The sequence below is a fragment of the Harpia harpyja genome, chromosome Z (genome assembly GCF_026419915.1).
Source record: "Harpia harpyja isolate bHarHar1 chromosome Z, bHarHar1 primary haplotype, whole genome shotgun sequence".
In the NCBI taxonomy this organism is placed as follows: Eukaryota; Metazoa; Chordata; class Aves; order Accipitriformes; family Accipitridae; genus Harpia; species Harpia harpyja.
Genome location: NC_068969.1, coordinates 81,490,062 through 81,506,650, shown reverse-complemented (window position 1 = coordinate 81,506,650; position 16,589 = coordinate 81,490,062). Strand labels below are relative to the sequence as shown.

Genomic DNA, 16,589 nt, shown 5'->3' with positions numbered 1-16,589 from the left:
CTTTCTTGAATTCATCTTTCCTCTTGTATATTTGCTTGCAGATCTCTAACTTTTCTTAAATTTACTTCTCAAAATAAACAGCATTTTCACCTTTAAAAATGGTTTGTTCATGATACAGAGGTCCTTATAGTATTAATTCAGGAATAGGCTCATGCAGAAGAAGAAACAGAATTCAGAAACAGCAGGGAGTAAATAATAGGTATATTATGCTTAACTGTAAGTGTGCTTCTATTATGCCCAACACTATTGTTTTTATCAATAGAAAAAAAGCTTTTGTGAGATTATGAAACTGAAGAAATACGTATTCACCAAAATATGTTTCAGTTTTGTATTAAAACACATTACAAAGTTAAACATAACAATATAGTGTTCTGAATACAAGATTTACAATAGCACCAGTCTTGTGATGAAAATAATGTAGAATCACAGTATTCACTGAATTATATATATAATTGTCTCAAAGCTATTTTTATAATTTTAGAATAGGTGAATAAAGACTTGAAGGCATTCAGTAAGTTTCAGTGTGTACAAAAGAGATCTGGAAAACTTTTCTGATTTTTTTCAGATTAAAAACTTGATCTCTGTGAAGTTAATAACAATACAAAAGTTTTAGAATATTTTGGTTTGGAAGAAGTGCTCCTGTGGCCAGTTGCCTATCCATTTTTTTCATAACCATTGTCTTTGAGTCTACTTCTCTGTCAAATTTGTTTGAAATTGGTCAACAGATTTAAAGGATACTTGACAAGGACAGAAGGTGGTTAAAAGCGACAGGTACACAACGAGCTCATGTTGCCCATTCCTTTATAGAAATCTAGGCTAACCACTGGGTTCTTTTAACTGAGCTGTTGTGTCTTGCTTCTGTTACTCTTAAAAGGTATATAGATAGTTCTGATGAAATAAATCCTTTGTTTATCCAGAAAGTGTGGCATCCATAGGTGAATACCAGAATTTACATGCTCCTTGTTCTTACTTTCAGTGTCTTGAAATTCCCCTGCTGATGCTGATCTTCTGAAGACTGATTTTCCCCTGAGTTTACTCAGAGTCTAATTCAAAAGTATTGAAGACTGGAGAAATTCCCAGTGACTTCTCAGGATTTTAGGCCCTTCCTTTACTAAATCTCTTAGAGACAACAACTTCCTATGGCAACAGAAGAACTGATTTATTTGTGTTTTCCCTGATTTAAGTGTGTCATATTTTTAAAATCTAGTATTCTAATAAAAGCTGTAAAAATCTATGAAAAGATACTTCATTTTTAAGGATAGAAAAATTAAAATTTATGAATAAATTTTTGGTAGAGTTCATTGTATTGAAAAACAATTAATCAGCCTTACAGGGCAGAAATATCCTTGCACTGCAATGTAAGAATTTTAGCTTCATTAGTGTATTGTACTAGATCTAATGAAACCAGTAAACACATACAGTTTGGACAACAGCCTATTGTGTACTGAAATCCTCATACTCTTCCATCACTTTAAAGTAGTTCAAATGAAATACAGAAAAGGGAAATTCACCCTTCTTCTCACAAAAGCAAACCTCTGAGATCACTGTTGTCTCAGACTAGGCATGAGTCATTGATTAGTTACTGATTAAGTAACAAGCACCTTGGTCAAAATTCCTTCTCTGTTGATGTCATTCATTTATTAAACAATTAGGAGAGGTATTTAAATAATCTCGATAGGCTTTATCAAGATAGCACCAATAAACTCAGTAGTTTATATAAAAAGAAGGCCCTAAAGAAGGGTTTATGTCTAACCAAGCTCTCTGAGTCAATTTTCCCTGGAATTCCAGAACACAAGAGATCCCAAGACTGCTTTTTTAGATCCTAATTTTTTTGCAGTGAGAACTATCAGAAATAAAAACAGGTCTAGATAAGTACTCAGGGGTACTAGGTTTGGGCAATTCTTGAAACAATTAGCCTATCTATGTTGCTCTAGTAAACTTAAGCAAAAGTGTTAGTGTCTAGCAAAAGTGTCTAGAAGCTTGGCATAAGGATTACCATGACAAAAAAAAAGAAATTCTGGAAATATTTTTGTCTGTATCTGTTGATACCAACAATAAGGGTGAGGAGGTTCTGTCCACAGTATTTTTCCTCTAATTTTGTAATGTACTTGTGCTTGTCTGCAAAGTTCTTTCAGAAAGGTTCTCTCCTATATACAGACTGTCCAGCTACTCACATGCATATTCATTTAACATGTCACAGGCAAGGAGGAAGGATAAGTAACCCATGCGTGCCAAAGGCATAGAGGAGGGCTAAATAATCCCTGAAACAGTGTCCCTCAGCGCAGAGAGGAGAGGTGATTCTGCTGCATCTGTCCTTGGCAGGACTGCAAAACTGCTGTGAGGAACCCTAGAAGGATGTTTTGCACCTCTGGTGCAAATAGTGTACAGATGCAATTCATCCAGAGGCTGCCTGAATAGACAAGCTGATAGGGGGCAAGGGGAGAATCAACTGCTGGCAGCAGGCAGGCACATGGGAGGGATGAGAGTTCGTAAGGTACAGGGCAAATTCACCCTACTCAGTGCCACACCAACTGTCACGCACTCATCATGGGCAGAGGGAGGGCTTGAGAGGAGCTTTAATTTTTTTTTTTTTAGGAAGTTTATGACTTGTTTCTTCTTTCAATTTTAAGGCGGGCAGTAAGAAGGTCCTAAAGGAAGTTTTTTGACAGGTCAAATATAAATTTGCTATAATGTTATGAAATGATAACACTGAAACTGCATATATTTAAACTAAGTTAAAACTGAGTTATGGGCAGCTGTTTTTTTCCTATTAAATGCTGATTTTTAAGCCCTTCTCAGAACTAAATCTGGATTTCTAATTATTATTTTTAAAAACCTCAAATCCCTAATAAGGACTTAGATTAATACTTTTCAAAAGCCATAGCTGCTTTAGTACAAAATACGTTTCACAATTACATTGGTTTATACACACATATAAATCCTATTGATGTTCATGTATCACTGAATATCCCAAGATAATATTCTAGGATTAAGCTTCAGTATTAATTTTTTTGTGTAAATCACCCTTTGATACAGCATCAGATTTACAGAGGTCCCATTATTTAATTACACTAAAAATTAGAGTACCATCCTGCAACTCCAAAAAAACATTGAACAATTTTGGTTAGGAATGTGAAACAATAGGCAGCTCTGTGTGATTAGGATCTGAAGCTGGCCTTGGGAGGTAGAAAAAGAAAGAAATACAAGGCTTTGCTCCTGTTGGTACTCTGTCACCAAATCCTGTCATTGGTATTTTTCTAAGATATTGTACTAGGGCATCCATGAAAGAAGCCCCACTCTCCTGACATAATGTCCCATCCCTCCCCTCATCACCCAAGAGAACCTGTTTTTAGCCAGCAGAGTCTGCCCTCATTTCCACCCCAAACAGCTTTCCTCTTTTTGTGACTGCAGGGTAAAACTGCAGATTTTATTGCAACAAATTAAAGCAACAGCCAATTCACCACCCTTCCTTAAGAGCGAAGCAAATCAACTGATGTGCTACTTTCTTTTTGTTAAAAAAAAAAAAAGTATTTTTACACAGAAATGTGATGACAGCCTTCAGGCCTAGCTCTTTGGTGTAAAAATACATATGAGTAAGTGACAGATCAAAGTCTTTGGGGAGAGTTCAAAACCTTGACCTGGACTTAATCTTTGCAACTGACCTGTATTCCTTGGTTAGAGTCCAATGCATCTGCACTTCTGGCAGCATATAAAATAAACCTTGCTGATAATTAGGACAGTTTTCTACCTGCACACCCTCACATGTCTGCAGATAAATAAAACTGAAACAACATGAATGTCCACATGCTTTCACAGGGATCCTCCATTCCTTACACCTTTCTTGAACATATATAGCTGTTCCGTTTGACCTTCCTGCAGTCAGTTGCTTGCCATTTTCCTCGCTTCTGCACCAATACACAATTTCTTCCTCTCTTTGGAAAGTGGTAGGAGCCTCTTCTCCAATTCATGTAGGTTACAGGTTCTCCTCCATTCCACTCCCAATGTCCAGGATTGACTTGGTCATTCAAGCCTGTGTGAAATCAGTAAGACCAAATCAGTGATCTTTATCATCTCTGGAGTGTGATGCCAACAGAAGCATGTTCTATACCTTTGTTAAAAAAATGCATACAATATTGTGCTGAGAGAAAAAACCCATCTGGAAGAATACAAGGAAAACACAATTTAATATTTCATAAGGCCATCTGAATCACAATTAGTGCCATCTGAATAAGGGAAAATACACTTTTCCACATTATCGCCTATCTAAAATGTTTTCTCTCTTTCCATCCACTGCACGTCTATCACCTCCCAGGTTTCTTTTTTGATACCTAAAATGCCAAGCAGAATGTTGTATTCAAGTCTGGGCAGCCTCAGATGTCTTCAGATTCCTTCTGAAAATAAAATCCTGCAGATCTTTGTAGACCTTGTTTATACTGTTGAAATTAACAGTTGTAAAATTATGTTGTGTTAATTAATACAGTCGAAAACATGTCTTTTCACTTAGCCTCTGACCAACATGGATGGCATACTTTCAGACGTGATGTGTCTTCTTAGCTAGAAGAGACCAAGATCAGAAAATTGACACAAAGGTCTTGTAGTCTTTATTCTTATCAGAGGAGTTTATTTCTCTCAGGTTGACAGAATCATGATACCATATAACATGATCCCAAACTAACTGTAGTTTTTAAAGTTAATTTAGCTAGTAAATCCATCTCAGAAAATTACTAAGCACTGAAAATTGCACTTCGTAATTGGAAAAAAGAACCTAAAATCTGGACAGTATAGCAGAAACAAGAAGGGCTACAAGAAAACAATAGCACTAGTCTGTGAGCTAAGGCAGTCATTCACATAAAAGGATCAGGAGGTACAGAGAAGGCTCATCTGAGTTCTTTCCATTTCTCATTAAATGAAAGGTGCATAATAAGAAATAGCTAAATCTAAACTGATATGATGAAATCTTTAGCTGATCATCTAATCAACGCCTGACCAGGTTGAAGAGACGGATGAATCGTTCTACAAGCGGCTGGCAGTAGTCTCAGAATCGTGTGCCCTTGTCCTTGTGGGGGACTTTAACTTTCCAGACATCTGCTGGAAATACAACACAGCAGTGAGTAAACAATCTAGGAGGTTCCTGGAGTGTGTGGAAGATAACGACTTGACACAGCTGGTGGGTGAGCCAACCAGGGGAGGAGCCTTGCTAGATCTGTTGTTTACGAACAGGGAAGGACTGGTGGGAGGTGTGATGGTTGGAGGCCGTCTTGGGCTTAGTGACCATGAAATGATAGAATTTTCAATTCTTGGTGAGGCAAAGAAGGTGGTCAGCAAAACCACCACTATGGACTTCCGGAGGGCTAACTTTGGCCTCTTCAAGGCACTGGTTGAGAGAGTCCCTTGGGAGACAGTCCTGAAGGGCAAAGGGGTCCAGGAGGGATGGATATTCTTTAAAAAGGAAATCTCAATGGCTCAGGACCAGGCTATTCCCATGTGCTGCAAGTCGAACCGCCGAGGAAAACGACCGGCCTGGTTGAATGGGGAGCTTTTGCTAGGACTTAAGAAAAAAAGGAGAGTTTATCGTCTCTGGAGGAAAGGGCGGGCAACTTGGGAGGAGTACAGGGATCTTGTTAGATCATACAGAGAGAAAATTAGAAAGGCGAAAGCTCAGCTAGAACTAAATCTGGCCACTATCGTAAGGGACAACAAAAAATGTTTTTACAAATATGTTAACAGTAAAAAGAATCCCAAGGAGAATATCTATCCTTTAATGGATACAGAAGGGAACGTAGCAACCAGTGATGAGGAAAAGGCCGAGGTACTTAATGCCTTCTTTGCCTCAGTCTTTAATAGTGAGTCCACTCATCCACAGGGTACTCCACCCCATGAGCTGGAAGGTAAGGATGAAGAGCATGACATACCCCCCTTAATTCAGGAGGAATTAGTTAGGGCCCTGCTACGCCATCTGGACACTCACGAATCTATGGGACCTGATGGGATCCATCCAAGAGTACTGAGGGAACTGGCAGAGGTCCTTGCCAAGCCACTGTCTATCATCTATCAGCGTTCCTGGTCAACAGGGGAGGTCCCAGAGGACTGGAGGCTTGTCAATGTGACTCCCATTTATAAGAAGGGTCAGAGGGAGGATCCGGGGAACTACAGGCCTGTCAGCCTGACCTCGGTACCGGGAAAGATTATGGAACGGTTTGTTTTGAAAGCACTCACATGGCAAGTCCAGGATAAGAGGGGGATCAGGCCCAGTCATCGTGGGTTTACGAAAGGCAGGTCCTGCTTGACCAACCTGATCTCCTTCTATGACCAGGTGACCCGCCTAGTGGATGAGGGAAAGGCTGTCGATGTTATTTTCCGAGACTTCAGCAAGGCCTTTGGCACTGTCTCTCATGGCATACTCCTTGAGAAGCTGGCGTCTCGTGGCCTGGATAAGTGCACTATTCACTGGGTGAAAAACTGGCTGGATGGCTGAGCCCAGAGGGTAGTGGTGAATGGGGTGAAATCCAGTTGGCGGCGGGTCACAAGTGGTGTTCCCCAGGGCTCGGTGTTGGGCCCTGTTCTGTTTAATATCTTTATTGATGATTTGGATGAGGGGATTGAGTGCACCCTCAGCAAGTTTGCAGACGACACCAAGTTGGGAGGCAGAGTCGATCTGCTTGAGGGTAGGGAGGCTCTACAGAGAGATCTGGACAGGCTGGATCGATGGGCTGAGGCCAACTGTATGAAGTTTAACAAGGCCAAGTGCCGGGTCCTGCACTTCGGTCACGGCAACCCCATGCAGCGCTACAGGCTTGGGGAAGAGTGGCTGGAAAGCTGCCCGGCAGAGAAAGACCTGGGGGTGCTGGTTGACAGCCGGCTGAAAATGAGCCAGCAGTGTGCCCAGGTGGCCAAGAAGGCCAATCGCATCCTGGCCTGTATCAGGAACAGTGTGGCCAGCAGGAGCAGGGAGGTGGTTGTTCCCCTGTACTCGGCACTGGTGAGGCCGCACCTCGAGTACTGTGTTCAGTTTTGGGCCCCTCACTACAGGAAAGACATTGAGCTGCTAGAGCATGTCCAGAGGAGGGCAACCAAGTTGGTGAGGGGCCTTGAGCACAAGTCTTATGAGGAGCGGCTGAGGGATCTGGGGTTGTTCAGTCTAGAAAAGAGGAGGCTGAGGGGGGACCTTATCGCTCTCTACAGCTACCTGAAAGGGGGTTGTAGTGAGGTGGGTGTTGGTCTCTTTTGTCAGGTGGCTGGAGACAGGACAAGAGGAAATGGCCTCAAGTTGAGGCAAGGGAGATTTAGGTTGGATATTAGGAAGAATTTTTTTACTGAGAGGGTTGTCAAACATTGGAATGGGCTGCCCAGGGAAGTGGTTGAGTCACCATCCCTGGAGGTATTCAAAAAGCGAGTGGACAGGGTACTCCAGGGCATGGTTTAGTGGGCATGGTTAATGGTTGGACTCGATGATCTTGAAGGTCTTTTCCAACCGAAATGATTCTATGATTCTATGATTCTATGATTCTATAATTAATTCACGAGATTTCTGATACAAGATGACACCATTAAATTAGAAGTAACATAAATAATTAAAGTAAAGCTAAAAAAAAGAGAAATTGGAGATAAATAAAGTAACAGTCAAAAGAAAGGTGAGATAAACAAAAGAGGAGGAGCTCCACCAGAACTTATTTTACCAGCTTGTATTAAAATGGAAAAGGGTTGAAGGCAAAAGCTATCCAGCAATAGGCAACATGACAAACTCTTCTTTTTGATAAAGACTTATAAAATTAGCCAGGTAAATCATGGCTTTCATTTTATGCCTTGCTCTGAAATAATAAAACCAGCAGAAAGTTGAGGACAATGCAACGTTTGAAAACTGGGCTGGAACTGCTGCAGCAGTTTCTGCTTTCCAAGGTGCACAGGAACTGTAATCGTCAGAGGGGACAGAGAGCTGATGTACTTGCCTATCCAAAAGGGCTTCCTCCCACTGAAGTCCCACAGCCACTGCATGTGTTGCTCATTAGCCACGCTTGCTAGACTCCCCAGGTATCTAGACTCAAGGAGAGAGGACAGAGTAATTAGGATTCCACAGAGTGACAGACAGCTCCCATCGACTTATCAACAAGGGGCACTGATTCTAGTATAAAGCATATAAATAGACTTTCACAGGAAAACCACTACTTCCTGGCATGAAGAAATAACTACATGAAGATAAAGTCTTAAATTGCTGGATTACTTGGAGTGGAAGCAAAGTCTTAGTCTGATTTTTCTAACAGAAAAATTAAATCAGCTGGGCAACTGAAATAAATGTATCCAGGAAATGTGTACCTCATACTCACAGACTGAGTTTTAACCATTGACAAAATCATTGCTACATTTTTTCTTTAAAATAATAATCTGCCTGCACTAAAATCTAAGCCACTGAAAGACACAGCTCACCCACTTAGTAGCAGAGCAGACTATATCTTTTTAAAATTGTGTTCTGACAAAGCTAAAGCTTTGAATAACACAGTTAAAATCTTGGCCACGTTTCAAAACAGATCTAAGTGTGTATAATTTAGGGGTCTGGCTTAAAGTGGTAGTGTGGTTCTGAGAGGTAATGTTGGGTTGTCTGCAATCATGACGCATTTAGTTCAGATTGGAGTGCAGTTGTGGTGTGTATTAACCAGACTATTTCAGAATGAATCCAACGCATAAGCTCTGCTCTGTGTTTGTACTTAAAGTATACCAACCCCAAAGGAGGAGTTGCAAACCCTAGCCACTAAGGGCCTTGCCACTGTGAAGTCTTCCAACTAGTACCAGGCATGCAAGCACCAGCAGGCTGCTCTTAAGCAATTTAGAGATCAGGCTAAATCCTGAAGCATTGAGTCAAATGGCATCCTTCACCTTTGCCAGGAACTGTCAGCCATCAGTGGCTCCACTTTCTTATTTATCCGTCTTTTTGCCTGCCTTGATATCCTGTCACCTTTTTACCTGTCACACCTGCTGTTGCCTTCCCTCCGATGCTGAGCCTCTGTCATTTCTGTTGTCCCATATTTCTGACTGCCAGTCAGCCTAACAGTGATGCCAACCCTTTCAGCCTCCCAGAAGATCCCAGGTGATGCTTGGTAGGCCCTAAGCAAACAACACTGCTCATCAAAACATGTTTTAGGAGAGCCAAAAACTTTTCTAGCAGCAGAATAAGTCAATGGCATTATGAGGATTTTGCTAATTTCATGACTGTTGCCAGATAATGGAGACAGGAGATCAGTACTGCTCCAGAGGAGTTAAAGACTGTCTTCTTTTAAAAGCTGGGACAACAACCAGACCTCAAGAGTGGCACAGCAGACTTGAATCCACTATGGAGACCATGAACAGATCTTTGGGTGTGAGCCCACTGCCAAGCCTGCTGCCCAGTTAGAGACCCATGCCTGGAGCTCCATTCCTGTTTGCTGCCTTGTATCTCTTCTAACAGTACTGATCCTGTGGATGCCATATAATGCCACACAAGATAGGGAGGCAGGCAAATTTTACATCAGGAGGAATTCAAAGTAGTAGCCCACGATATTCTGCACAGTCCCTACCGCACAAAATCTGGACCATTCCGTAATCTGGGCACGCAGGGGCATGGTGTGGAACAAATTCATTGTAATGCTGATGGGATGCTCCTGCTGCAGATGCCTCCTCCATTACACCTGCAGTCAACCAAAGCAGCAGGGGATTCACCCTCTGCTCGGCTTTGCACGGTGGGTCTGCCAAGGCCTGCAGGACAGCTGAGTGTTAGCCCTCACAGCCTGTGTAATCATGGCTGCCCTAGACCGAGCACCGCACAGTAACGTAGGTCCCATCAAGGGCCCCCCAAGCTCAGGGTCCGCCAGAGAACAAAGTGTAAAGGATCTCGTTGACATCTGTGTACACTCTCCTCAGGTGGAGGTGTGGCAGGTTGGCCTCAGAACCTTTGATCATGACTTTACAAATGGCAGACTCTCCCAGCACAAAGTGGTCAGCAGCTGTCTGGTAGGGGTCAGGATTGTGCACCCGCCTATGACAGAGGCTCCCAAAACTTCGCCCAGTGAAGCTCCCAACAGAGGCTCTGACTGTGCCTCTCATCATGGTAGAGTTTCATGCATGGTGTTGGTGCCTGTATGTCCCAAGGGTGACATGATTCCGCACTTCTGGGCCCATCTACCAGGCATCAAATCTCCAGTGAAGCAGGAACAAAGCTGTTAACACTGACAAAAGCTCTTGGAAAATTTTGTACTCTGTCTTCTTCCTCAGACAAAAAGTCCAGGTGAGCAGGCTCAGTTAATTCAGGGTGTCCTTCCAGGGTAACTGATCCAGCGGCAGGATGCCATTCCCCCTCACTGACAGTGGCTGGCCACTGACCAAACTTGGGGCTAAGAAGAGATTTGGGCAGCAGTCTCTGTGATATCACTACTAGCTGATCAAGAACAAAAATAGGGCATTTTATCTGGCTTCTGCTTAAGGACAACCAAAGCCCTGGAACTAAGTCATTTACTTTAAGTAAGCATAGCTTACTGCTGTTGTTTCAATTGTTTTAGAAAATGTGAAAATAAAAAGCATCAATGTGTATCAGTAAATGCTATATTGTTTATGACATACAAGGCTGGTCTGAGCAAGAACAGTTTCAGACAAGTACCAGGGAGAGACTTCAGCACTGTGAAAGGAAAGCACTGCAATAATTATAATGTTATCTAACCTTTTCTCCATAGGAGTGCTTTCTAAATACAGCCTGAGAAACACACATGACTGAAGAGAGAACAACCATTCTAATTGTTACAACTAGTCAGGGGTTTTGATATATTGTAGGGAAATGAGTCCTGAAGGAACATACCACTTATGATAATATTACTAACTGTGCCTCTAGGCAGGAAATGACAAGATAATGTTATTTACGGAGTTATGTAAATCTAACACTTCCTAATTTAAATTACTTTAGAGAAGGGGTCATAATGCCTTATTGGAAGGAAAAAAAAAAACAAAAACAAACCACACAGCACTGATTTCTCTGCTAAATAAGTCCATTTGAAATCATTCTTCTGTGCTTTAAAATTTTTGCTATCAAGTCAAAAGCATACGTCATCTTAGAGAAGCTGCCGAAATTAAGAAAATATTTTGAGTAGCCAGTATTCAATATTTTGAAGTATTATATGAAAAACACTTAGCACAAAGACTTTGCTGATTTTACATTAAATTATACAATACATTTAAAGGAGCTTTGTACCATTCTGATAAATTTAACTTCAGCAAAAGCACATTTGACTAGCTATGAAGATCTCCACAGCACAGGAGGACATTTAATTTGAACTGCTGTAGTAAATCCGTGTCCTATATGGATAGTGAAGTCGGGGGATTGACTGAGACGCTCTGCTTATCCCAGGCTTTTGTTTGATCACCTAGAGAGTAATCCTGGTGCCTTGAAATAGGTATCTATTGTTGCTTACAACGCCTTGTGGTATTCAAAACATTCAGATGAAACTGGCAGACATGATGCAGAGCTTACAGGAGCCCTGCATTTCCAGAGTGGCAGTTGAAAGTCAGACAAGATACACTGAGCCTTTGAAATGACTGTAGCTAAATCTCTGTGCTGGAGTCACTAGAAATAATATAAGTTAAATCATTCTTTTCCAGAACTAGCACAGCATTAGGAGAGGAGGGCAGCAGGATCCATCCTGCTTTGCAGTAGGCAACACTGAGCCATCATGAAGGATCTAACCTATTACTTTAGATGTGGTTCTGGCTGTGATTCCCAAGGACTGGGGCCACATGCTGCTAATATACAAACACCAAACAAAACAGCCGCTGCCTTACAAAGCTGGCAGTAAAAGATCTGAAATCTGACCATATTTAAGCTCTAACAAAATGTTCAACTTCAAGAAGATGAAGGTATAATATGACTAACAAAGGAAAAGATGCAACTGTGGGTTTTGTCTATACAGTGAAGAGTCCCTTCAACAACAGCCATGAAACCATCTCACATGTAAGTGAGCCCTGCTGCACTGACCCTTGAGGACAACATGTTCTTAAGGGATAAACAAGAACTGTAACATAAATCACCAAAATTGCTGCTAAATCAGGCTGCTGTGGGATCACTCAGCCGTAATATCCCCCAGATGCTTCTCTTCATGTTGCCAAAGGCCTCTTCATGCATACAAAACAAAGCTAGAGAAAGGAGTTCTTAAACTACCTTTCTCTCCAATGTTTTGGAGAAGGGTTAGATGTGGTGCAAGACTTTCACAGCAATTAGCTGAGATTTTTTGCACCCACATTATCACCGTGGCATACAGCAACTTACGTCAAGACAAGTACATTTTGTGTCTGCTTCTACCCCTACACATGGAAACTGAAAAAATGCTTGGTATGCCAACAAATGGATGTAATGTATGTCAAAGCTCATTAGAAGCCCATTTTTTGTTTGCATAAGGCCACATGCATATAGTTATGTCCAGACAATAATTTCTTCCGCAATAAATTGACAGCATTGCTTTGATGGAAGAGAATCATAAAATCATAGAATACCAGGGTGGAAGGGACCTCAAAGATCATCTGGTTCAACCTTTCTTAGCAAAAGCACGGTCTAGACAAGATGGCCAGCACCCTGTCCAGCCGAATCTTAAAAGTGTCCAATGTTGGGGAATCCAACACTTCCCTGGGGAGATTATTCCAATGGCTGATTGTTCACATTGTGAAAAATTTTCCTCTTGTGCCCAGTCAGAATGTCCCCAGGAGTAACTTATACCCATTACCCCTCATCTTTTCCATGTGACTCCTTGTAAAAAGGAAGTCTCCATCTTCTTTGTAGCCATTCTTTAAATACTGGAACATGGTGATAGGGTTTCCCCTAAGTCTTCTTTTCTCAAGGCTGAAGAAACCCAGTTCTCCCAGCCTTTCCTCATATGGCAGGCTTCCCAGTCCTTTGACCGTCTTTGTGGCCCTTCTCTGGACCCTCTCCAGCCTGTCCACATCTTTTTTGTATAGCTTGGTCTCAAGTCCATCATCTCAGAATAACAGTGTTTTCTCTAAGAGGTTAGGAGGTTGGTTAGTTGGAGGCTGTTACTGAAACAACTTTAACAATGCTTGTGCTTTTTTCCTGTTCTGTATAACAGAAAAAGTCTAGGAAGAAAATTGAATAGAAGTTTAAAATAATGCCATTTTTGTAGTAATGAAAATGATTCTTATTTTTCAGTGAAATTGGCTGATTTACTGAAAGTCAATTCTAATCTTTTCACTTAACGTCTCATGTTTGTTTGATCTATTAAAAAACTGAGGATTGAGTTCCATGCTGATTTTATTTGCTTGTTGGAAATATCAGCTATATAAATGTCAACAGGAGGAGTATTAATAACAGAAATACCACAATTGGTGCTGGTGGTGATTGTTGGGGGGGCAGCTGGGCAAAAGCACAAAATAAAATGTATTAAGTTATCTTCTTGTACCACTTTTAAGTGTGTGCTTGGTGTTGTACTTTTGTAAATCAGTTCCAGATGGAGGCCAGTAGCACTCCATTTACCAGGATAAAGCTTCTTTATTCTGTGGTAGTCTGACATTAACTGAATCATCACTGCCCTATGATTCATTTGCTTGCTGATTCAGTGATATGCCTTGACTTTTTGTATAGGTGTTTAACTCTGTCATTAATTTACTGTTATTCAGTTTAACATCTACATTGCACACTATAGCCTTCAGCAAGAAGTTACCACCCACAAATAATATAGGTCACCAGGAGCACACTCTTTTAGGAAACGGGGAACACCTCCCAGCAGAGTGACATACGTTCCCAAGGGATCAATTGAATGCTGAAGCCTTCAGAAAAAAAATATTAGAATACTCACAACTTACATCTTTGTTTGGATAAGTAACAAAATAAAAGCAGGTGATAGAAAACCATTTCAGGAGCTGAAATTTTAAGTAAGCCAATTAACAATATGAAATTTATGGTAAGCTCACAGGAGCAGGTAGCATTTACATTCTAGTAAAAAATAACTTCCATCAGCTGGGAGGTATTAGAACCAAGACTTTCCTTTTGCATATTACCAAGACAACATAACCTCACACAACTGAGTGGAATGAATCAAGGCTTATTATGCATGCTTGTCCACATTTCATGTTTCCTGCATGTCCTTCAACCACTTATGGAATATATTCTCTTTCTTCCATCTCCAACTCTCCCCTGTTTCAATTTTCATTTCATGGAGTAATGGAGAGCTCTGTTAAAGCCCATTCTATTGCTCAGCTTGGTCTTCAACCTGGTGCTCACATTCAACACAAGGTTCAGAACATGCATGATCCCAGAGCAAGCTCCATGTTACCATGGCTAGCTTTTCTTCCAGTCCTAAGCTATCCCTCCTAAAACCAAAATCACAAAGCAGGGCTCCAAAGAGCAAGACTGGCAGATATTCTATTTGTCTCCTACTTTGAGACAACTATTATTGTTTTTATTTATTAGCTTTTATTTATCCTTAAAAGTCAGAAATTTACTGTTAAAGTTTTCAAGCAGTCACAGAATCTGAAGAGCTGCATCTTCAGAAGAATATTCTGAGGCACACAGGAGCTGGCAACATTGTACTGCTGCTATATCAAGTGAAGGTGAAGCCAAGGAAATGGTGGGTCAGAGAGGATGAAAGACTGAGTCTTTGCTCTATTTCTCTTCTCCCAAACTAACTCTCTTATTAGGAAAGCATCCTCACTGCACATGGACAGCTTCGGGAGTTCATGTTGTGAATAAGGTAGCATCACCACCTGAAATGTTATGAGACTAATAATATTTCTATCCTCCACTGGGTCTGAATCCCAGGGCTTGTTCTATTTTTAGGGCAGCTGTGCAGCACAACAAAAGTGGGGCTTATCCGAATGAACTTGGCCTCAAGAGCAGCATTCAGCTCAGGGCAACAGCAGTGCACAGCAAACACTTTCAGTTGGAGAAGTCTCTTACTGTTCTCTGCAAGCCCGAGCAGCAGTGTTCCAGGTGACCTTGTGATTCACTACCAGGAAGTAGCAGATACCCTCGTGATGACTCCATCCGGAGGGACATTTCTTCCCACTCACCTCCTAAAATAAAAGAGGAAAAGGCAAAATAGACTCTTGCTCACAGTGATCTAGGTCTGTGTGCTAATATCAGAGTGAAGGCTGGAGGTGCTGCTTATGGCTGCCCCAGAATTAAGTTGAACACCAACCTTGGTGCGTATCAATAACGCTGCAGCATTGTTTAAAAGATGTAAAGAAATAAATGCCTACCAGAGGAGCCTACAATTTATGAGTAGCTTTAAAGGTGACATGAGGTTTCAGTTCCAAAAATCCTCTTAAGAGACCACATTAGTTTGGACACCGTTTTCTGTCTCCTGCAGTCTGTGTAGGGAATGCAGTGCAACAAAATTCAGCATGACATTTTACATGGTGGAGGGGATGTGTGTTTACAGAATACCTAAGTGAGCTAATTTTACTAATTCCCACTCATTCTCTCACAGACTTCATTCACTGACTGTCTCGTGCCCACATGCCCACAAGCACCAAGACATCAGTGCTCACGTGGTTTGTCCAGGAGCACCTGTGGGTGACAGAGTGGAAAGGCAACCCCAGCAATCAAGCCCTCATCATGTCTCTGGGAATCTTTTTTTCTGGTGACAGCAAACCTGACTCTGGACAACTCTTTTATTCCCTGTACAAGTCAATAGCTGTTACAGGAAGGTCCTTTGCTTGAGAGTCTCACCCATCGTAGACTCCATGCTCTGATTTAGGTGCATACTCATCGTGACATTTTTACCTTGCTCTGGGAATTCCAGGATTTCCATATTATTCCATCACACTGAAATAACTTTTGAATGCTTTCTTCATAATGCAAGAACCCCTTTAAATCTGGTGTACAGGCCTTTGGAAAAGAGTAAAAGTCCTGAAAAGAGAAATGTCATTTGAACATTTTAAGGAAAATAATTACACAAAACAAACAAGCTACATGAAACAGATTAAATAGCTCTTATATTAAAAATTTATGCCGCGAAAACTCTTCAAGGGCTGAATTGTTAATTTATCTGTGTATTGGTTAAACTCAGTTTTGGAGTAGGAAGGGTTAGGCTGCGGATCTCAGAGGTGTTAAATCATTTTGGAAACAGTGTGACTGAAAACAGATGGTGAAAATGCCTATGAAACAAAAGGTTTCATACCTGTTGTCTTGAGCTTGGTTCAGATGCCAGTTCTGCCTTATCAGCTTGTGGGATTTCTGTCTTCCTAGAGGAGACGACATTTATCTGTGGTTGTGCCTGATTAATTACTGACACTCGAGCCTTCTTGTTTGCTTTGGCTGATGAGGTGTCATCCTCTATTTTAAGTGATACCATCCCGTGATACTTCATTTTACAGTATCACACACACAAGGAGAACAGGAGAGGGAAAAGACGGTTAGCACATACAAGCAACTCTTAAATAAACGAAAAAAAAAAAAAGAAAAAAAAAGAATTATAATACAAATTGTTGCAAATCAAGGGAAAGTGACAAAGAAAAAGAAAAATACATAGAAAAATAACGTATTGGTCATAATGAATTATTAAGAGTGATAAAGCCTGGAAAGAACAGAATGGGAAAGAAATCATAGAGATGTCTGAGCAATACTCATA

General features: G+C 41.2%; 1 protein-coding gene across 4 annotated transcripts in view; it reads right to left on the bottom strand.

Moving 5' to 3' along the window:
- Positions 1-208: 208 nt before the first annotated feature.
- The window catches only part of FREM1 (FRAS1 related extracellular matrix 1), an 80,428-nt gene continuing 64,047 nt past the window's right edge, over positions 209-16,589 (bottom strand). For 3 of the 4 annotated variants that reach the window (XM_052778469.1, XM_052778470.1, XM_052778473.1), the window contains 5 exons: positions 16,140-16,322; positions 15,743-15,868; positions 14,915-15,030; positions 7,947-8,032; positions 209-4,030 (listed from right to left, as the gene is read on the bottom strand). In XM_052778469.1, the coding sequence (XP_052634429.1) occupies positions 3,831-4,030; positions 7,947-8,032; positions 14,915-15,030; positions 15,743-15,868; positions 16,140-16,322 (711 nt within the window). In that variant the 3' untranslated portion in view covers positions 209-3,830. Of the gene's footprint in view, positions 4,031-7,946; positions 8,033-14,040; positions 14,722-14,914; positions 15,031-15,742; positions 15,869-16,139; positions 16,323-16,589 lie in introns of those variants that run through there. The other variant, XM_052778471.1, reaches the window with a different exon arrangement.